General features: G+C 48.5%; 1 protein-coding gene across 1 annotated transcript in view; it reads left to right on the forward strand.

The window, feature by feature from the left end:
• The window catches only part of TDRD9 (tudor domain containing 9), a 2,559,831-nt gene that overhangs the window by 756,405 nt on the left and 1,780,584 nt on the right, over positions 1–22,842 (forward strand). Inside the window, exon 9 of the mRNA XM_069638191.1 lies at positions 10,555–10,613. Within this exon, the coding sequence (XP_069494292.1) occupies positions 10,555–10,613 (59 nt within the window). The remainder of the gene's footprint in view (positions 1–10,554; positions 10,614–22,842) is intronic.

Here is a 22,842-nt window from a genome sequence, read left to right on the forward strand (position 1 = left end):
ATTTCCATTGAGTCTGTGCGTTATGCAGCCTGCAAAATCCACTGTGCCCCAGCCCGTAATTCCAGTGTTGTGAAGTAACATGTATTTGGGAACGTCCGGCCTTATCGCCCACTTCGCTATTGCGCATCCCAAACTATTCATATCAATCATTGCATCCTCGCCATGGCCCCTGTCCCAAGGACATTGAACAATAGAACGTTATATTTGCAGTCAGACCTGTGGGCATCTCCTCGCCGCTAGCTGAAAACCGAAAGCGCCGCCCTTCAAATTCCTCATTTGCAACATCACGTCGAAAAGGCATCTGTGGCCGCTTGAAATCACAAATTAATCCATCTAGTGCGGCTGTGTGTGAAAATGGCAACTGCCTTCACTCACAAATGGGACGCCACGCCCGTCGGTGAACCTCGGTACAGTGTTGCATGAGGGTCCACCGTTACTCGAGTACTACGTTCCACTGACCCTTCACAAGTCTGTTCGCGACTGCAAAGATAGTATGTGAAACAATGGGACCATAGCAGAATGTACATATCAACCAATGTTACACTGCCATCGGGTACAAATACATGATTGTAATAGCAAGATGCCATTCGTCGAATTGCAGCGTTGTGTGCGGGACGTGCTCGCCCAAAGGGGAGAGCAGCTTGCACAGGTGGAATGAATCACCACAGGTGGAGGCCATACAGCCTGAAAACACATAAATTGCACACCCAGCCTCCTCCCACAACCACACCCACTCCGAAATGCTACCGGCAGGACTAGCTATTTTGGCCCTGGGGGACCTGATAGCACTGCAAGTACTCCAACTTCAAGAAGAAGACGAACACCAACTACAACCGGCCGCACGGAGGAGACGCAGGAGGAGGAGGAGGGCAAGGCAGGGCCAGCAAGGCCAACCAGCACAGCCACTACCACCACGCAGGCAGCCCGCAATCCCACGCCTCCGAGCACATCCGTTCAACCTCACTGATGAGCAGATCCACACCCTCTACCGTTTGGACCGGGACACCATAACCGCCATTGTGGACATGACACAGGCTGACCTTGTCAGCATGATAGATAGCCCAACCGCCATCCCACCCCTACTGAAGGTGGTGTCTGTACTCCACTTCCTGGCCACAGGCACCTACCAGCACACAGTCGGACAGTTGCATGGCATATCACAGCCACTGTTCTCACGGACACTATTGCAAGTGCTCGATGCCCTCTTGCAGCACGCAGACGACTACATCTCCCTACCACGCTCGGAGCAGGAAATTACCAACACAAAAGTGGGATTCCATGCACTTGCCGGCATACCGGGTTGCATTGGTGCCATCGACTGCACCCATGTGGAATTGGTCGTCCCACATGCCATGGAGGCCCAGTACCGCAACCGAAAACAATTTCATTCTCTGAATGTACAAATGGTGTGTGACTCCAACAGGATCATTACACATTGTTGTGCCCGATTCCCTGGATCAACCCATGATTCTATGGTCTTGAGGAACTCTACAATACCACGCTACATGGAGCGACACGCAGGGAACAGATACTGGCTACTCGGTGAGTCTCATTTCAAGCATGATGATGTGGGGTATGTGATGCGGCAATGACCTGGCAGGAAGGGGGGGGGGCGTACGTAGCAATGTCATTCCACAAACATCCTTTATTGTCCACATACAGGTGATGCCGGGTATCCACTGAAGAGATGGCTCCTCACACCAGTCCGGAACCCACGGGACCAGCATGAGGAGGACAACAACCATGCCCACTCACGTACCCGTGTAGTCATAGAACAGGCATTCGGCCTACTGAAGACTCGTTTCCGCTGCCTCAGCAGGTCTGGCGGGGCACTCCTGTACCGCCATGTGAAGGTTGCAAAGATGGTCATGGCATGTGTCATGCTCCACAACATGTGCGTACGTAGAAATGTGCCCATGCCCCCTGACGCAGAACTGCAAGCACCTGAAGATGGTCATGATGAGGGTGGGGATGTGGCAGCACCTCAAGGAGTCTGCGAGGCACAGGAGGGCCGTGACATTCGTCAGCATCTCATAGATGCATGCTTCTAGCACTCACGCCTGGTGGCTGATACATGGACACGGGACTCGTGGCACTGTGTGTGTCTGGAACATGCACAATATGGACTGTACGCCTATAATGGCCTCGTACACAAAGATCAATGTCCACACATCTCATTGGATGATCGTGCATTGTTTATGGCATATGTGATATCATGTTAAACACCCTATCGACCCGCCACCCAAGTGAGCCCAACACACCCCCTCCACCCTCCTACCTCCCCCCCGAACACCAGTGTCCAATGATGCTCATTGTCAGTGGGCAGTCGCTATTGCAAGCCCCCTCTCCGGGTATCAGGGGCACCCCTGCCTGTGGAGCGCAGGTTCCTCCCAGATCTACGTTGGGGGCTGCCCTGGACGGAACTTGCAACGGATGATGTCTCTGCCTGCTCACGTCCATGCATGTCCCTAAGGGTTTGTGAGAGCTCAGTGAGCACACGGCGCACTGCGGCAAGTTCGGCACATACGTCTTTGGACGTCGCATGCAGTTCCCCCCTCAGGCTCTCGGTGCTTCTCTCCATTTGTACTCTCAGGCTCTCGGTGCTTCTCTCCATTTCTACTCTCAGGCTCTCGGTGCTACTCTCCATTTGTGCCCTTAGTGTCTCTGTACTTCTCTCCATTTCTGCCCTAAGTGCCTCAGTTGATGTTTCTATGTCTGCCTTAGTGCCCCCACATTCATCGGCATGGTCCTTGAGGAGCGTCGCCAGTTGCTGCTGTTGCACGATTACCTGGTCGAGGGACTGTTGCCTCTGCTGGGCCATGGCCATTTGCGGTGGTGTCACAGAGTGGCTGATCACCTCATGTTGCCTTGCCACAGGGCTTGTGGGGGATGGCCAGTCGTCTTGTGGGTGCCCCTGCGTGGTATCCTCATGGTGTACGGGATGGAACAGACAGGGGGATTGAGACAGGTCATGGATGGATCTAACTTCGACATCCCCGTTTTCTGTGTCGGAGCATGCTGCCATTAATGCAGTGTCACCTATGGTGCTGCTGCCACCAGAAGCAGTGCCTACTGTGGCATCCATTGGGGGGACCTGTGGTGGTGCTGTTGTGGGCATGCTGGCTGCTGGGGTGCCTGTTGGAGTTCCCTCCTCTGGGCTGCCACTTGATTTGTGCTGCTTCCGTGTCTTGATGCGTGCAGCTGAGGTGGAGGGTCTTTGGCCGTTGGTCTTGGCCCTCTTTGCAGGTGTGCTGGTAGGGGTGTCCTGGAGCTCGTCGTTTGAATCGGACCCTGTGGTGGGGTAAAGGAGGGCGAGCGTTATTAATGGGTCTGTGGAAATTGGAATGGCAATGTATCACATGCATTGGGGTGGTACCTGAGGGTGATTTGGGTCGGGGCCTTGGAGGTGGTTTCATTTGTGTGTGGAGTGAGGGTGCAGTTGTTTTGCAGCCTGCAGTTAGGGTGTGCCTGCTTCACGTGTAGAGGGTGTTTTTTAGGATTTTTAATTATTTATGTATTTGATGTGAGTTTTAAAGTGTGCTATCAGGCCTATGTATGTGGACGTTCTCCTGGACATGTGTTACTGTTGCACTATGTGGACACGTGGTACTTCACATGATTGGACATTGTGGTTTTGGCATTGTTTTATTTGGGACACCTACCTGATTCTTCGGATGTCTGCACTCCTTTCTCCATCCCTCCGACTCCCTCTATGCTCTCCATTCCAATGGTGGAGGCACAGATTTCTTCCCAGGGGGTCAACTTGATGGGTGATTCCGATCCTCCCCCAGTAGCTGTGGCAATGTTGCGGTTGGCAGAAAGTATGCTACGGACGCGTATCCGCAGGTCGTCCCATCGCTTTCTGCATTGCTGTGGGTTGCGGGGTGCGGTCCCCACCGCACTTACCCGCTGTGCCACCAGGGCCCATATGGCCTTCTTGTTCGCAAGTGCCGTCCTGGTCATTTGCGTGGAGAAGACGGCGGCAGCATTCTCCTGGAGGGTCTCTGTGAGCACGGTGAGTTCCTCACGGGAGAAGTGGACCTGCCGCTTGCGGTCGCACGCTTTCTTCGCTACTTTTCCCATTTTTCTTGGTTTCACTAGGGTGGATGACGGGTTGGGATGTGTCTCAGGGTAGTATTTTTAATGGTTGTGTGGAATTTGTGGTTTTATAGGTGTACGGCGTGATGTTTCCCGTTCCGGGACCATGCTTTTACTTCCGTTTCCGTATATTTCCGGTCACCGTACTTTCCGGTTGGCGCTCACTGCGGTGTCCGCTAAGATGGGTGGCGGTATTGCACCTAGGGCGCTGTACGGCGGCGGTGTGGGCCGTTTTGGGGTCATTTCCGCCATCGCGGACTTTGCACTTCCGCCATGGCGTGGTGCTCGTGCCCGAAGGGTCGGAATGAGCCGCACTTTGCTCCGTCGTGCAATGGCGGAAACGCTATTTACGCTATGGCGGTCCGGTCGGTTGATTTCCGCCAGGGTCGTAATGAGGGCCAGTACAATTAACAAAGTCATAGAAAGAAGTGTGATAAACTTGAACAGTGTTGGTAGTAGAAGGATCTTAAAAATAATCCTGAGAGAATGATCAGAGGAACGGGGGTCACACTATGCTGTGAAGAGGGGAAAACACCCAGTTACTCAAGGAACATTGAGATGAACGTAACAGAGAAAGGATATTATAAATTGAAGGACAGGGAAGCCTCAAGAATTAATGATACGCAAGACCTCCTACGTCAAGAAAGGTTGAAGCCTAATTGTAAAGAACACGTAGGAAAATACTTTCCACCCTTACCCAGAACTTAACGAATATTAGTACCCAGCGAGGGCGCAATCAGAATGAAAGAGACATTCTGATTGGCCCTCGCCGAGTCATTAACAAGCCGGGAATCCCTCTGTGGGGATTCCACAGCCTTTGTCCTCAGCGGGGGGGGTGTTACAGCCCCTCAGCCAATGAGGTTGCTCGAAGCGGGGCCATCCCCGGTCCGAGCCTCCCCACGGCTGAGAGGCTACCTTCGGCCCGCGCTGGCGACTAAGGTAAGTTCCCCCCCTCCCCCTTTGCTCCCACCTCCCTGCCCTCCCCACCCCACTTACCTTCTATCCCTTGGTCCCCGGCGGGGGACGATGGCACCCTCCTGCCGTGTGGAAACTCAGAGCGGGGCTATCCCCGCTCCGAGCCTCCACACGGCTGGAGGTTTCCATCGTCCCCCACCGGGGACCCAGGTGTGTTTAATTTTCATTTAGTTCATTTTTTAACCCCTCCCCACCACACTTACCTTCTTTTTTTTTTTCTGGAGCGGACGCGCTGAAAACGCTTCTGTTTCCAGCGCGTGCGCTCCCGAAGGCCGCCATGGAAAGGGAAAATGGACTGTTTTCCCTTTCCCGGCAGCCATTTTTTTTTTTCTCCCGAACGCCACAACGTTTCGGGACAAGAAAAGCTTTTAGTGCCCCAGTCACAGTTTTAGCAGCCTGGGGTACTAATAGCTATATTCCCCGCCGCGCGGGGCATATTGCTTTAATAATGCAGCATTTACATAGCGCTACGAACCCTCAGGCATCTGAGCACTGCTTACTATTATCCACGGTGTGTGGTGCTCATTTATCGACCTCGGAAGGATGAAAGGCTGAGTTTGGCCCTGCCGGGATTTTAACCTGCGTCAGCAGGCTCTGTACAGATGTCAAAGCGAGCACTCTACTCTTTGTGCTATCGGACCAGGCTATATGGAATCAGAAGGATTTGACAAAGAGCAAAGTAAGTAATTAAAGAGGAGAATAAACGCAAGAGAACTACAAGAGCTGGTACAGAAAGTAACAGAATATTTGAAAATTGAATATTAACAAACTCGAAAGACTAAAGAAGAAAAGTGCGAGAAGCACCCATTCTTCCCGACCTTAGTTTGTTGGAAAAGTGGCAGGGCCAGTTAGCATTAGTTTTGCACAGCAGACCTATTCCTTTGGACATTTACTGGCAAGTACCTTATTAAGTATAATAGCAATGGGCAAGGTTAGGCCTTGTTCTTTATTAAATGTCCTCCTTGTCTGCATCCACATTCTGACTCGCCACAGCGTGCTTCTGCTCTCTATTTGGCATTGCGTGAATACATGTAGACCGGTGCATGAAGGCCACAAAACTGTGTGCTTTAATGTGCCAGATAGTCTCTGCGTACAGGCCTTATTATGGACAGTCGTCCTGCAGTGGTGTCGTTAATGTCACCATCGTCCTAGCTAGCCTGCCATACATTTTACAACCGTGCCTCTAATTTAATGAGCTTATTCTGCCTTACCAATTCTCTGTATAGAAGGATGACATTCATTCCATCTTCTGTACCCGGGGCCAATCTGTTGGGCCTTGTGTTGGGGGTGATCTTTTGTCAAACTCCTGCTATGTGTTCCCCAGCACGCATTATGCACACAGCCAATTCCTGGCTCCGACACCTCCGTACCAGTTCCTGCTACAGCATGAAGACTACTCCAGCATGATTATCTGGTTTGTAGCCCTTGCAACTCAGCGCTCTTGGACACTCTCCAGGCCATCACGCAGCCACAACATGATTTAATGTAGTACCACCACCACACAAGCCCCTATGAAAGGTCAGCTGGGAAATGTTATCACTCGTCCCTTCCTTTTAATTAGTGTCTTCTGGTTCAAAACACTTGCAACTATACATTCTTCACAACCATCACCCTGACTGCCCATATGCTTCCATTTCTCTGCATATTTGGGTATGTCTTTGTTTTTTTTCTCCCCGTCTTTTCCCACACCCCTTTCATGTTCTTCTTGGCCCCATTTACTTTTCTCTCCACAGGTCTGGCTGCCACCCAGCGTGGTAGCACAAAAATCGCTATTACATGGACAAAAACTTGGCGCTTTTTAGACTACTATTTTGGTGATGTGTGCCGTATAAAAGACAAATAACTAATTTCTTAAACCGAGAGAAAGTATCCTTTAGTGGGTGGCTAGTTTACATGCGTATGCTAAATCACTGATTTTCCGTAAGATTTCTACTTTGCAGGTTAAAACATTTGCAAATGTTCTGACACTCCTCTCTCCATCCCTTCATAGACCAAAAGTCAAAGATAAAGTCTGTGCGCAAAGCAGTCGGTGAAACCCCGAGGCAACAATAGTGTACACCGCTCAAGCAATTGCAATCATGTCCAACATGAAAGGCTTTTTTATCACTTGGGTGTTAGAAAACCCTTATAGGGTTAAAAGGGTAGGAATCCCATTTGTTTTCATCATTTATCAAATATATATTCTGCAAGGCCTGCACGTTGCAGTCCTTTTTTACTCCAGGACAGCCTTAACCACTAAACACATCAAATAACGACAGTGCAGTGCTCCAGCCTACACTTGTGCGTATTTGATATGCATTTTTGCAGTAGTAAAGCACGAGTAAGTGCGCAGTCAAAACAAGTAGTGAATAAAGCTATGTTTAATTCTGTGAAAAAATTAAACTTCACATGTAAGTGAATTTTAAATCCAAACACATCTGTGATAAAGCCCCCTGGCCTGTGCAAACATACTCTTTAACCTTGTAATTACACTGATCGCAGAGAATTGAAATCCAAATTGTAATAGTATTTCACAATGTTTAAGCCAAGCAGCGTCCAGTGAGAGGAACTTTACTGACCAGTTCTTCGGCATGTTCCATCAACTGTTGGCTGGAACAGGGACATCTTCCAGCATTAGGTGTATTACTGCAGCCATGCTTTCATTCTCTTGTGGCAAATTGCAGGCGCTCTCCTTTTTTATGAGGAAGCTAAGCCATATAGTACTGGAGTAGAGCGGCCCATACCCGATATACTGGATGGAACCGGATCCCCTCCGATCATCGCCCCTCTGATTCACAGTACTAGGTTATCCACTATAATCTACAACTGCACTAAAGGCCTACACATCCAATGATTCCTTGTCCCTCCCTGGCATAGTTCATGGAACAAATTGGAACCAGAACTGAGACTGAACTAGAAAACGTTTACCCACGTAGCAAAGGTAACAAGGGGTTTCAATTTGGCCACGGACTGCGCCTTGGGTGGAAATGCTACACTTCACATATTTGCCCTGCGAACACAGGTTGTGAAGAGCACATTGAAATTGCAAACTCACAGGACATGCCAAGGCTCCACCAATGGCACTGCATGTATTTAAAGATGCAGAGCCAGTAATTAAGCAGAAGATAATGTTCCTCCTATCCGATACAACAAGGTTAATAATCGTAAGATCCCATTAAAAGGCCACAGGAGAAAGGGTCAATCCAGGGACCTGATGCAGGCCACCCAAAAGAGACCAATCAGCTTTCAGGAACTCTCAACACAGCTGATCTATGAGGAGGGATGGAGACATCCAGAAAGAAACGCAGGCCCCGAGAAGCAGACCTGCTGTCACTGCTTTCTGGCAGTACAGAGCGATGGCTACCTTTTTGAAGCGGTAGCCTGCTTGCTAAGAACTGTCCAGCAAAGCTTTGTCTCGTATATAGCAGAATATGGAACAAGGTGGTCATTGCTGGGGAGATGGAAACTCCAGCAAGGTCCTATCCTGGAAGAAATAGGAAGGCCAGGAGACTGTGGCCTTCCCAAAGAAGCTTGACAACGGGCAGGAGGGTAACCATATCAGTTGTTTCACAAGCAGCCAGACGAAAGGGGAAGAAATACTAGTTCTATACAGCCGAGGCAAATAGTGTGTGGTGGAGGGGACAATGCACTGCTATTCCTCACCTGAAGAGAGCAGGCAAAGCAAGTACGGACCTTGGATAGTGAAGCCGAAGACTTCAGCTCTAGAGAGGAATACAAGCTACAACTCTAAACCTGAAGGCAGCGGAAGCAACCAAGACACCAGGGAGGTCTTCAGAAGCCAAGAGACCGTGGAGAAAAACGGAAGCCAGTGAAGAGGGCTAGAGAATCCAGAAAACTGATAGAAGCCCAGAGACCATAGACCGGTCTAGACCAGCCAAGAAACTGAATACTCCCTACAGGGTTTTGTCCAGGGAAGCAGTTGAAGAATTTGTTTGTAGATTATAGCTGGACTGGACATCCATAGAATAGGTTTCTACAACTTTCTGTTGACTAAAGTTTGGACCATTTCCATTTGTAAATGTAGGGCTAGCCAAGAGGCTGCAGGAAGAGCAAGTTTACATTTTTAGGCGGGTAACTACCTTTCAGGAATTAGGGAGCCCTTGGATTGGCAGAGGCAAGTTAAGACTTGGTGTACAACTTCTGTTAATTTGACTGGGAATCCAAAGAGAAGAATGCCAGTGTATCCCTCATTAGTCTTCCCTTCGCTCCTGTTGGCGTCTCCCCAGCCCGACCCTCAACTGGTACTTTTAAATAAAGACCCTGATGCCACTAACGTCTTTGATGCTCATTTTCCTGCATTGTACACTTTCCTATTGCGATTATTATTTGTTTTGTTCCATCGTGCTTGGAGCCTGCATTCACATGTCTGTACAAGAGGGATATTTCCGTTTTTGTTTTGTAGGCGGATTGTCTGGTATGGTGGGACTGGAAGCAACTGAGCGCTTTACTAATCATAGGAGGAAGGACAAGTTGAGGGAAGCAGGGATTCAAGGGAGCTAACAATGGGAGACTGGGAGGGCAGGCAATTTGTCAGCAAGTGAGCTATAAGCAACCAGGGGAGGAAGATGGGGAAAGACATCTTCCATTCATAGTTAGGGTGCGAGTGGAGGGGATGTGAATGTGCCTTTGGAATCTGCTTCCAGTGACACCTGACCCCTCTGCATCTGCACAGAATCTATCCTGATTTATCCCCTTTAGGCTGTAGGGGATGTGAAGACACGGGATACCTAGTGGGCATGTGATGGGCTTGTCATATATCCTGGCAAAGTTAAGGATTTTGGGGATCCACTTGCCAATGGATCGGGTAGTGGCCATTTTGGGTGACAACGGCACGGAAGGAGCAAACCCATTTTCGACAAGGACTCAAAACTGATTGCACATCTACTTAATCCAGCGCCCTTGACCCTGGCTCATGTTGAGGAAACCCTGATGGTACAAGTCTAGATTATCGGTGGCTTCAAATATGTGAGGTTCTTTTATAGAAAATATCATAGAATTAGCTGCTTATGGATTGGCAAATTATATCCCAGTATGGTCCCCTTTGACTTCATATGGGACAGCAAACACTTCACAACTGGCCCTACTGAAAAATGCTTTATTTACGCGCGGTTGGGGTTGTGGTGAATGGGATAGATCAAGTCTACAGTTTTTTTGTGCTGACCCCAAATGTTGTGGTGAAAAAAACAAAATACGGATGGTGATGCTGCTGAGCTGTCTCCACTTAGCGATGTAACTCATTTTTGTTTTCATAATTTTTATTTTATGTTGGGTAGGTGTTGATTTGTAATATGCTAATGTTTTTAAGTCTGCTTAAATGTATATATTTTTTAATGCACACAAGAGAAGAGTTGTATTACTACCGCTCCACATCCAGTGCAATAACTCTAGTCACCTTCAGTTTTGCCTGATTGTTTTGTGTTTTTCATTGTAAAAGCCATCTTGTGAGATTTGCAAATAATTAAACTTTACTTCTTTTATCAGCGAGGACAAGAAAAGCCATACAACTGCAGAGCCAAATAGTGTGTTGGTATTTTTACCAGGTAATGTGTCCTACCTGTTTGGCTTTCTGTTTATAGTCCTTGTGAAACTCGTTCTGCATGTGAGCGAGTAAGTTTCGAAACAAGTTACATGCCTTTCATCTAATAGCTTCATGTCTTTTTTTGCGTGTTTAGTTTGCAGCTGGAAAAAATGTACATAGTTGGTTGGTATTTTGCATTGTGAAGGATAAAACCTTGCCTTGCTGCAGAAATAATTCTATATTATGACAATACCGATATTGTCAATGCTGGACTCTTTGATGCTTTGAAAAGGTGTCAAAGAGGAGTAACATACTGTGATGAATTCTGAGATGTCACTTCTCCCAGAGGGGGAGCCCCTTCCAAGACCGCTACCAGATAGTCCCTGGGGGGTAGGGGGGTGGTACTCAGTTGTAGGATCTCATGGGGGAAGAGACCTTCTCTCTGGGGACAAGGAAGAATATCTGTGGGAAACGCAGTATAGAATATCCCTAACCCAACACCCTACCAACCTCTCTACCCCATAGACTGTGCCGGAAAATTTGTCTGGCCGCAACCCGCTGGTAGCACCTGCGGGAACCGCTGGACTCTTAATGAGGGCCTCTGTGTCCCTTCAGGGATACCATATTCTAACAACCAAATTCCAAACCTAGTCTTGGCGTTTCATTTAGCCTCCACGCTAACCCTAAATTACTACAAGAATTCTACAAGCTTTCCCCAGAAAGTGTTTTGAGTAATGTTTTCATATTTGTGATAAATCTTCCTGACCTGTGTGAACCCCAGAACTTTTTGTGGACTTGGTGATTATTTTCCTTTGTCCATAGGTGATGGGGAATCTTTTTTCCCCGCTCACCTAGTCTTACTCTTTTTATGGGGGACCTTTTTATGTCTCTCCATAGTGTATGGTTGGAGTTATAGTTTCCTATAACATTTGGGCTCACCTTTTAATTTCTTTCATGTACTTGGGTGAACTACTTGAACTAATTTTCCCAAGTAGTAAAGAGGGATTTTCTTCCCCCTTTACATTTTATATAGTGAGCCAGCACACCCCCACCCTATGTGAAGTGCTGGGGGATACAATGTATCCCCTAGCTAACTTACCTGTACCAGTTTTGTTACAATTGCAAGTTTACGAGTGACTGGTGGCAGTGGTTTTACCTTAGTGAGCTTTTAGTCTCATTACCCGCAGGATTTTCGCCATTTCTTGTTGGCTTGTAGTCTGCGGTCTTCCCCTACGATTCAAGGCGGGAACAACTTCAGTGGGAGTTTTGTCTTTGGCGGGAATACTTTATATTCCCTGCCAAGGCTCCAGAGTGTCTGAGAAGGCAGGAAGCGAGGGAGGAGTCGTCCATCACTTTGCAGTCCTTTGTCTTTCACCTTGCCTGAAAGGAGCCCAGTCTCAATGGGTGGCGGTGTGGTGGAGGGAAGAGTCTGGCTGTCCTGTTTGGACAGCCAGCCCACCCCTTTCTGTAAAATGCAGGCAGATTTCAGAAGTTGTGTTGTAGTTCCTGTTAAATACTCTGAACCTGGTAGCTGCTGCCAAGTCGACCACTGAAGCCGATACCGAAGAGGAAGATGAAGAAAATACTTCTGTAGCGTTTTCCAGCGAACCGAAAATCCTGCTGTGTAATCGGGGCCTGCTTTTACCCTTCCTTCCATTCGACCTGGGGGTTCTAAAAATGGCGACCCTGACCCAGAGCCTGTGAGATCCACTAGACTCAAGAACACTTCCATATTGAGCCATCCCACAACATGCTGCCACCTTGCCGGGCTGCAATACACCAATACCCTGGGACCTCGAGCCATCGGGCAGTGCAGTCTTGAGCTGAAACTTTGGTGGCATGCTGCTGGATCTCAAGAGTCTCGATTTGAGTCAATGAAGTCCCTTCACCAGAGTGCAGGACCGAGAGAGTGAAGAGAATCCGACCAGCGATATTTGTTCAACTGCCTGCTTTAAAAATGGCACTTGAGCTGCGAGAAAGCATTATGAATCCTTTGCTGGAAGCCTTCTCTGACTGCTGCTACAAGTTCCCGTCCAGTTCTTTTGTCTCCAGACCAAGAATCCAGGGACCGGTTCCTGTGCTGCTGCATCCTGAAGGCATCCACCCAGAAGCTCTTGTTTTCTCCTAATGTACTGTGCAGGCTTGGGTAATACTTAACTTGGGTCTGGTGTGCAGCCTTTGAGGCCGAGTGGGTGATTCGTGTGGTTGGGGGTTTGCCCACACCACTTGCCCAGGCTTATGTTACACATGTAGGGAGTATTCTTTGAAGTATCTGTTCACTGATAACTCTGAAAGTGAATACTTGCTTGTTTAAGAATATCTTCTATGGAACTTTTACTTTCCTGCAACTGAACCCTATCTCACCCTGCCTACAGCTGGCACCTAGACCACTAGGGTCCCTCTTCTGCCTCTGATTGAACTCCTGCAATAGACCAGGGAAGGACTAGATGAGAACATGATTCTGCCTTGAAAGTATAACTAGTATAAAAGTACTTGCTAAAGCCGTTAGTGTGGTAACTATCTGTGAAAGAAGTTACAAAGTGTTGAAGTTTATGCTTGCCTTTCAGTTGCATTCTGCCCCTCTAAAATGTATATGTTGCTTGACTTTGAATGGTGTTTTCCCCCTTCTAAAAAGTAACAAGTTTTGGTACTGTTTTATCATTGCTTAACTAAATGGTCTGCTTCATACAGATCTAAAACAGACTTTTAGTTAATACTTTTAGTTGAGTTGGTGGCAGCTCCTCTTATAAGTATATAGGCCTTGCTCACCTTGAATAGCTGCTGCTCTTCTAAACCTGTTGCTTCCCTGAGTTGCTTTGGTGCTATTCTCAAATAGTTTAACAAAGTTCTTACCTTAGAACATGTATTACATATTTCATAAAAGTATTCTGGTTATAACTAGCTTTTCTTTAATACAAATTGTACATTTACACTAACTTTTATCAAATTTGTTCATTCAAATACAAATGTTTTCAAATTTCATGGTGTGCCTCAAAAGAAAAATGGTAAAATGCAACCAAAGTTACAATAACATTCTTCCTGTTCTACCACTCAAATAAAATATTTGGATGTCTGTTCTTAACTAGCTATTAGATAAAGTATAGTTATATGCCAATAGGTCAATTACTTAACTTTAAAATACATTGGGCCTCATTAGGAGTTTGGCAGTAGCCTTGCCGGTGAAACCGTCAGGCTGCCGCCAAACTTCCGAAAATATCTGGCACCCTCGAATGGGCAATAACCGGGGTATTCCAGCCCCGCCGGACCCGTTAATTGCCCTTTCGCTGGTGCCGCAATTGGGTGATTCCCATTGAGCCCAGTAGGGCTCATAGGGGATGCCTGTAGCACTGGCACGGTTCATTACCATGCCAGTGCTACAGGCATGCTGTGCTCGCGGTGCCTTTCATTCCGCCAGGTCAGACCTTCCGTTGTTGCTTTCCCTGATTTTCTAAGTGCATCATAAAATAGTTATTGAGTCTTCATATTTATCTTTGAATAGCCTGAGGTCTCTCCAGAAAGTGTGAGTTGTTTTACTACCTCTGAACAGACTTCTAAAAAGTAATGTTGCAAGGTCTTGTAACAGGGTTGGTTTATTATGTAATTTCCGTAACTGAGTGTCACTGCATGACTGACCGGTCTACTAACCCTGAAATACTGATTGTATTCTAAAAGTATATCTAACCTGGTCATATTCCCCAAGAATAGTATATTACTATCCTGAATCCATACGTTTAGGTTTGGCACACCTTGACTTGCTTCTTGCTTGTCTAACTAAGGTTATGCCTTGGTTTGCATACCATAGGTATTGAGTTGGTTTTTATGATTGTGTTAATATGATGATATAGTACTTACCCAAGAATTATCTTGCTCTACTTGTATTTAAATAAAAACTTTTATTTTTACAATACAGTGTTTCAGTGTTTCTTTGGACCATATGTATGCAAGAATTTCTTTGTACCAAGCTAAAGCCTCTCTCCCTCCTACGATATGCCTTGCTGCTCTGTCTACACTACCAGATGTTCTCAGGTGGTACAGCTTTTCACTAAGAGTGGATTTATGTACTGCCTCAAATGTATGGTTTGAAGAAGCACTTAGTTGGACTTTTATTCAGAACCTGTCCTTGTAAAGACTTTCCAGATTCGAGAAATCAAACCTGCCTGTCCTTTCCCTTTTAATGTCTACTCGCGGTTCGGCCTTCCGCACATTCTCTGATCAGTACAAGTTCTTTAAGCCTTGCATTTTTGTTAGCACTTCAATCTTCTTGGGTCTCTCCAACTCCTGATTTTACAAACTTTGGTTCTCTCAACCCTCGCTGATCTCAACAACCTTTGGTTCTCTCAGCACAACACTCTTAATAATGGGTATTTCTCCCCACTCATTTGGTGTCCTTATCAAACAGAAGTCCGACCCTCCTGTCATGGGGGAGGGGGGGAGGGGTGGTTCCTTGTACACTCAAGGAAGAGTCTTGGACCTTCCTCCTGGTGTCTGGTTTGATGGGTAGGACCTGCCCATAGTGTTAGGCAGAAACCTGTGCAGTTCCCTCTGGGACCACTGCAAAAGATTTAAGTCTACAGGTGTTGGCAGTAAACCCACTTGGTAGCGTCTGTACCACACAGATTCACTGTGGTAGCTGTGGCTGAGCAGTCAGACTTCCCTCAAGAAGATTTAGGCAGTATACATAATAGGTACAGAGGCACAGTAGCACAAGCAAACACTGACCAGAGCTAGGTGTAAAAGTATAAACTTATTTATTAAAGGTACACTCATAAATTACACTAGCACAATAGAAAAGATAAGAAAGTCAAACACAGTTACTATTACTCATATGTACATCCCTAATCATTTGTTGGACAATTCTAAGTTAACCCCACTTATTTCCAACCAGAGGTGAGCGCTTAACATTAGATGATACTCCAACAAGTATTACCAAAAGGGAGGGAAAAGGCAGAAATAAAGAGAGCAGTAAGGTAAAACACTTTTCACATAAGGTTAGCAAAGACAGTCAATGGTGGAACAAGGAGAATTAGTTCGGGGCCCGCTTTAGAGGGGGCCAGGCGAAAAATGTGCCCAAGATCACACAATGTCATCAGTCTTTGCAGGTGAGAGAAAAGGCTTTACTACGGTTCTGAAAAGTTTAGTTAGGGTGTCCCAGGCCTACCCAGGTTCGAGAGCCGAGGGCTAAATCTACCCCGTACAATCGGTGGCAAGGGAGGCCGGGCGGAACACAGTACCTTTAAAAGTGGAAAGATTCCTCCAGCGGTGGTAGTCGTTCCTGGTAGTGGGTGCAAGTCACGGCGTCGTCCCGAGGAAGAGGTGATCTCGACGGGGAGGAAGGCTGCAGGTCGTTGCACTACCAGGGATGAGGCCAGCCGTGGAGTTCTCCGGTCATAAAGGATTTTTACCCCTCTTTCGCGGTTGAGGTAAAAAGTGGTATCCCGGTTGACGGGGTGCTTGGCACAGGCAAGGCGGCCACGAGATTCTTCGGGACGGCGAAAAGAAGGCAGCAACTGGTTGTCCCCACCAGTTAAGGGAAGAAGACTCTCCGGCGGGAGATCTCCTCTGTCGTCGGGAAAAGTGGTGAGACGGTTCTGCAGGGCTTCACCGGTGGCGTCGTCTTGGCAGGTCGGCTCGGCTTCTCCCTCTTCGGCTCTTAGGTCCTGTGGCGACTTCTGAAGAACCAGTCCCAAAAACCCTGCTTTTATGCAGCAAACCCCCATTCATACAGCCTAGCTGTCACTCAAACATGCTAAGTGGTGAGCGGGGTGGCTCACCACTTGGGCCAATCACACTAGAGTGCGACATGAGTTGGCAAGGCAACTCAGTCCAGGGTGCCTAAACCCCCTCCCACACCCCCTGTGGTACCCAGACAGAATGGCACCACTTTGGAGGGCTTCTGTGCAGAAGCCCGCCAAAAGTGGAACAAAGGCTCGACTCAGGTTCAGGGTTACTGAAGTGAACCTAGACGCCATTTTGGCGGCGAGTTCTGGCAAAAAATCCCAACCGGTGAATTTATTTTAATTAAATAACCCGGCGGTATCTTTAACATTGCACCAAAAAGTGGTGCATTAAAAACAATGGGAAATCCCATTGGGAAATATTCTGGTGGAATATTTCCGTGGTATCCACTGCCACCAGCCAGAACTCGGCGAGGGGGGACGGGACAGTATCCCCTCGACAACAGACCCAGGGGCAATCTAATTGCCCCTACCAGTACTTCCACAGTAAGATGGTTTGTACTGGTTAAGTTCCTAAGTTAAGACTAGTAAAGTCAATGGTAACTTTACAGACCCAGGGAGACAGTAGTCAGTCCAAGGGTGTGGAGTCTATGGTTGGGGGTCTCTAGGACACCCCTGTGCTACTGCACTGAGGGTGCGGTGTAACACACATTCAAAAAACCAATGATGGCCTATGGGGAAAATTACCCCCTAGCCCATAAGCACATAGCAAGTCACAGAAACACTCTCAAGTCATGTCCAAGAGTGAGGGTAAAAGAGTCTCACTCTTGGCAGGAGAAAAAAATAAACCCCAAAAATCCAGCAAAGCTGCTGGGGGACTCAATAGGTTAGGAAATTCAGCCTAAACAGAGAATTCTTCCTAACACCATAGGTACTCTTTTTCAAAGTACCGCCAGTTCTTGAGCTAGGACCTTTTGCATACCCTTGCCAGATCAACTACTGCAAAGTGATAGTGGACTAGCGGGTGTCTAGTCAATTGGTCGACAGACAAATGGTCGACAGACAAATGGTCGACACAATTTGGTCGACAGGTCAAATGGTCGAATTTATTTATATATATATATATATATTTCTGAGGCTTGTGGAATCTGCTTAGATCACATGCTGTGCATAGGCCGACATCTAGTGGAAGCTGCGGAGTATTACAGTTTGTTTTTCGAAAGTCGAAAATGGGCGTCGACACAGGCGTGCCAGTAATACTATCCCTAGTGTGACGTCCACTGTACCCAAGATCCCTCACGCGTGTAGGATCCTCAGATTGTTTTTTTCCGCCATACTGGTCGGAAGCATCTTGCGGAGTTCCCTGGCCTTAGCCATACTTTTGCTGTTATTATAATTTTAATTCTTATTCATTCCCTTCCCCACCCCAACGTCGACCCTCAACCTCGACGACGGCTGGAGAAGTCATCGACCGTCGACTGCTGCACGACGGATCTGGGCCTCGGTAGGCCGCTGGCCTCGGCCCGGGCCTAGTAGGCCGCTGGCCTCGGCCCTTACAAGTAGGGAGAGTGGGGGGTGGTACATACTCTTCACTCTTGATATATAGTTACATTTATATATATTCCTACACTTAGCAGCCCGCTGCCTTAAGGTGCGTATGGAGGGTACCCCTTTTCAATTCTGCCCCAAGTGCAATCGCAAATACCCTTGGGTCGACAGGCACGCCACGTGCAATCTCTGCTTGCCGAGGGATCACCCCGAAGCGAACTGCAGAGCGTGTAGTAGGTTTAAACCTAAGACACTTAAGGACCGTTCGACAAAGCGTTGGGCCCACCACGCCAGGCAGGAGGCCATGGCAGCGGAGGGCGCCTTCAGCGATGGCAGCGACGCCGTACTTTCGGACGGCGAGGGCATTACGGCGTCGAAAGACAGCCGACGAGCGCAGGTCCCCGACCTCGGAAGGTCGTCCGGCAAGGCGGCTATGGGGAAGACCCCCGGCGACGCAAGCGCTACACACCTAACACACACTAAACACACTAAGACCAACCGGACCTCGACGACGTCGACTTCCCGGAAAGAGGCACAAAAAGAACGGTCCGACTCGGTGTCCTCTGGGCGCTCTCGATCGAGATCGCCTCACGACGCAAGGCAATCATCCACTCTTGCCAAGAGTGCCTCGCTACACACACTAACGGAAGTTCGATCGTCGGGAGACGAAGACGACTTCCACCCCCAGGCCGCGCTCCAAGATACCGAGACCGCGGTTAACATCAGTGAGGCCCCACGCCCGAAGCACACAGATACCTCTCCAGACCCTCGACGCCAGGCGTCGAAAGTCTCTGGGGCCCCCAAGGGACAGGGAAAACATTTTTCCACGCACGGAGAAGGGGGGAAACAGCGGAAAGCACAGCCTTCCACCCCTGTAAAGCCTAAGCAGACAAGCAAACACAAGTCTACCCTTGAAAATAAATCACCTGCTAAAGTAATACCCTGTTCCAGGGAATGGTCCAGTGAAGACATAGACAGGGTTATGTCTAGGATGTCTTCCTTGGCTGATTTTTATGATAAGAACCCAGAACACTTTCTTTCATATAACCCTCAAGGGGCCACACCCTCAGGCTCCTCCGATCCTATCCCGCTAAGTAAAGAGCCCCGGGTCGAAAGACCTGAACCCTTCAAGGTTCAGCCTTACTCCACTCCATATTCTACTCCACTCCCCAGTTATCAGGGACAAGTTTTCCCTGAAGAGGACCAGGAGTTTGCATTTATGGAAGAACAAACCGGGACAGATTACTATGCAGAGGATGAGGACCTGGAGGAGGGAAAAGATGAGCAGGAAATTTACAGAGTAGATTCCCCAGTACAAAGCGAAGCCCCAGTTACTGACTCTCCAGTTGATAACCAGCCCCTCCTTAACGAGGTTCTCGCTCGAGCAGCGGAACACTTCCACATCGACACCCACGGTGTACAGGAGGAAAGGGACTTCGCGGAGGAGTTTGTAGGAGAGAGAAGACCGGTCGCTCAGACCATCCCTATCCTCAAATCCATCCAACGAAGAATAGATCCTTCCCTGGTGAATCCTAACCTCACCAGAGCTGTCAACCCCAGAATTGAAAAGATTTTCCGGGCAGCCCAGTCTGACCCTCTGTATATAAAGGGACATCTTAAACCAGATTCCCTAGTGGTGACCAACACTAGAAAGAGGGCTGGCACGCCCTTATCTTCATCAGAAGCTCCTCCCGACAAGGAGAGCAAAAAACTTTACGGGTTTGGCAGAAAGGTAGCCTCAACGTCCGCCTACCAAGCAAGGATTGCGAATTCCACCACCCTGTTGGCTAGTTACAATTGCCATCAATGGGAAGAAGTCGCGGCGCTCATTGCCTCTGCTCCAGAACCGTTAAAGGGCCAGCTGGCTCGGATCTCGGCAGAGGGGAGAGCCGTGTCTGGTTGCATTTTAAAAGCAACCTTCGACGCCGCTGACAACGCAGGGAGATTGATAGCAGAAGGTACTGTTATCAAGAGACATGCGTGGTTACGGCAGTCGGGATTCAAGACAGAAACCCAGGCTTCTTTAATAGACAAGCCAGTGGAACCCGACCTATTGTTTGGGAAAGCGGTCGAAGACGCACTTAAAAATGCCAAAGATGAATATGAGACTCTCAAATCCCTTGGCCAGCTTACCAACAAACCCCCTAACCAGAGGGGGAACAATAATTTTCGTCGCCCACGCGCCCAAAATTCACAAAGAGGCAACTATGCCCAGGGACAAGGTACACAATGGAATAACAACCAGCAGTCTACCCAGAGTTACGGCAGGGGTAACAAGAGAGGTCGTGGAAGAGGCAGAGGCAGCCCCAACAAGGGCGGGGGCACGCCTCCACCAAAACAGTGACGCTCAGTTCAGGGTCCCTTGCCACGCAACCCCAGTAGGGGGACGCATTTCCACCTTCACCCAGGCTTGGGAAGGGATCACCTCAGACAGATGGGTGCTGTCAACAGTATCCGCAGGATATTGTATAGAACTACTGCAGCGTCCCCGGAATCATCCTCCACGACAAAGAGTGCACTCCCTAGAGCATCAAAGGATCCTTCTCGAGGAGATCGCCATTCTGCTAGAAAAGGACGCGATAGAACTCGTCCCAGGACACCAGGTAAACAAGGGTATCTATTCAACTTACTTCCTTGTGCCAAAGAAAGATTTGACAATGCGCCCAGTATTGGACTTACGGCCTGCCAACAAATATGTCAAGCCCCAAAAATTCCGTATGACCACGCTACAAGAGGTAATCCCCCTCCTAAAAAAGGGGGATTACATGGCAACCTTGGATATGAAAGATGCTTATTTTCATATTTCCATGCTCCCAGCGCACAAGAAGTACTTGCGCTTCAAGGTGGACAGTCGCCACTACCAATTCAAGGTACTGCCCTTCGGGATAGCTTCAGCACCAAGGGTATTCACCAAGGTACTGGCGGTGGCGGCTGCACACCTACGCAGGGAAGCAATCCCGGTGTACCCTTATCTGGACGACTGGCTCATAACGGGGGAAACCCCAGGAATTTGCAGGTCAAACATTCAGAGGACTATCGACCTCCTCCACGAATTAGGCTTCTCCATCAACGAGAAAAAGTCAAGTCTGGTGCCAAGCACCTCAAAACAGTTTCTAGGAGCTATCCTAGATACTCAGAAAGGATTGACCTTCCCTTCGGAAGAGAGAATTCGGAATATACTTCTGCAAATTCCGCATTATCAGTCAGGTCAACAGATAACAGTACGCAAAGCTATGCGGTTACTGGGCATGATGGCGTCATGCATTTACCTGGTCCCCCACGCGCGTCTGCGCATGCGTCCCATGCAGGAATGGTTGGCGAAACAGTGGTCTCAGGCAAGTGGTCATTGGGACGATCTAGTGGTCGTTTCGCCAACACTCGTACAGAGCCTACACTGGTGGACAAGAGAGAATCTCGCAAAGGGGAAACCCTTTTACGATCCCGAAGTACAAGCCGTGGTGACTACAGATGCATGCCTGACTGGGTGGGGAGCTCACCATCTCCACCACACAGCTCAGGGTCTCTGGTCTCACTCAGTAGCCAAGAACCACATCAATCTGCTAGAGCTTCTGGCAGTATTCCGAGCGCTAAGGGCGTTCGAGCCCCATCTACTGAACTTGTCGGTGCAGATCAGGACGGACAGCACGACAGCCATGTTCTATCTGAACAAGCAAGGGGGGACTCGTTCGCCAAATCTGTCCAAGCTTGCCCAGAAAATATGGATATGGGCACTCAGACGGAACATCTTCCTGTCATCGCAACATGTTCCAGGGGAGCTCAATTCCCTAGCGGATGCTCTAAGCAGAAACTCCCTCCCGGAAGAACACGAATGGGTCCTTCACAGAGACGTAGTAGAAGATCTCTTCTCTCAGTGGGGTTTCCCCACTATAGACCTATTCGCCACAAGCGAAAACAAACAATGCCCAGGATTTGCATCCAGGTTCCCCCAGCCGGACTCCCAAGGGAATGCCCTGTGGATGAACTGGTCAGGGATGTTTGCGTACGCTTTTCCACCAACTCCTCTCATCAGGAAGGTGGTATACAAGATGAACAAGGAATCTATGACGCTCATCCTAGTTGCTCCCATGTGGGCGAGACAACCATGGTTTCCACACCTACGCAGGATGGCGGTGTGCGAACCCATCAGACTCCCAGCCTGGTACAACCTACTGTCCCAGCAACAGGGTCAAACAGTGCATCAGGAACCCAACTCTATGAACCTAGCAGCATGGCTCCTGAAGTCATAGAGTTTGGACATCTCAAATTACCACAGAGGTGTATGGACATTCTAAAGGAGTCCAGGAAACCAAATACAAGGCACTGTTACTTTGATAAGTGGAAAAGATTCGTTATCTGGTGCCAGAATAAACAAATCAACCCGGTTGATTGCACTCCTTCCAACGTTGTGACATACATGCTCCACCTGCTGGATGCAGGGTTGGTTTTTAACTCGCTGAAAGTACACCTGGCAGCCCTCTCGGCTTACACCACATCCCATAACAAGGTCTCGTGGTGGAAAGTACCAGTGGTTAAAGCCTTCATGGAAGGAGTAAAGAGACTTCACCCTCCTATTTCGAACCCACCGCCAGGATGGGACCTCAACGTGGTGCTAGCTAAGCTCATGGGACCCCCATTCGAACCCATGCATAAAAGTAGTCTCAAACACCTGACTTATAAAACGGCCTTCTTAGTAGCCATTACCTCCATAAGAAGGGTCAGTGAAATTCAGGCTCTGTCAGTGCAGGATCCTTTCTTTACTATCCACAAGGACAAACTGGTTTTACGCACACACCCTAGGTTCTCACCTAAATTCATATCCAAGTTCCATGTAAACCAGTCCATCGAGCTTCCGGCTTTCTTCCAGAACCCGCAAAGCTCGGCTGAGGTGAAACTACACACCCTAGATGTGCGTAGGGCGGTCCTATACTATGTAAATAAAACCAGACCGCTAAGGAAAACAGATCAACTGTTTGTCTCCGTAGCTACAGGCAGAGAGGGGGATCGCGTCTCTAAGGGCGCTATCTCGAA

This window comes from Ambystoma mexicanum, chromosome 14, assembly GCF_040938575.1.
Source record: "Ambystoma mexicanum isolate Mex_15411 chromosome 14, UKY_AmexF1_1, whole genome shotgun sequence".
Classification (NCBI taxonomy): Eukaryota; Metazoa; Chordata; class Amphibia; order Caudata; family Ambystomatidae; genus Ambystoma; species Ambystoma mexicanum.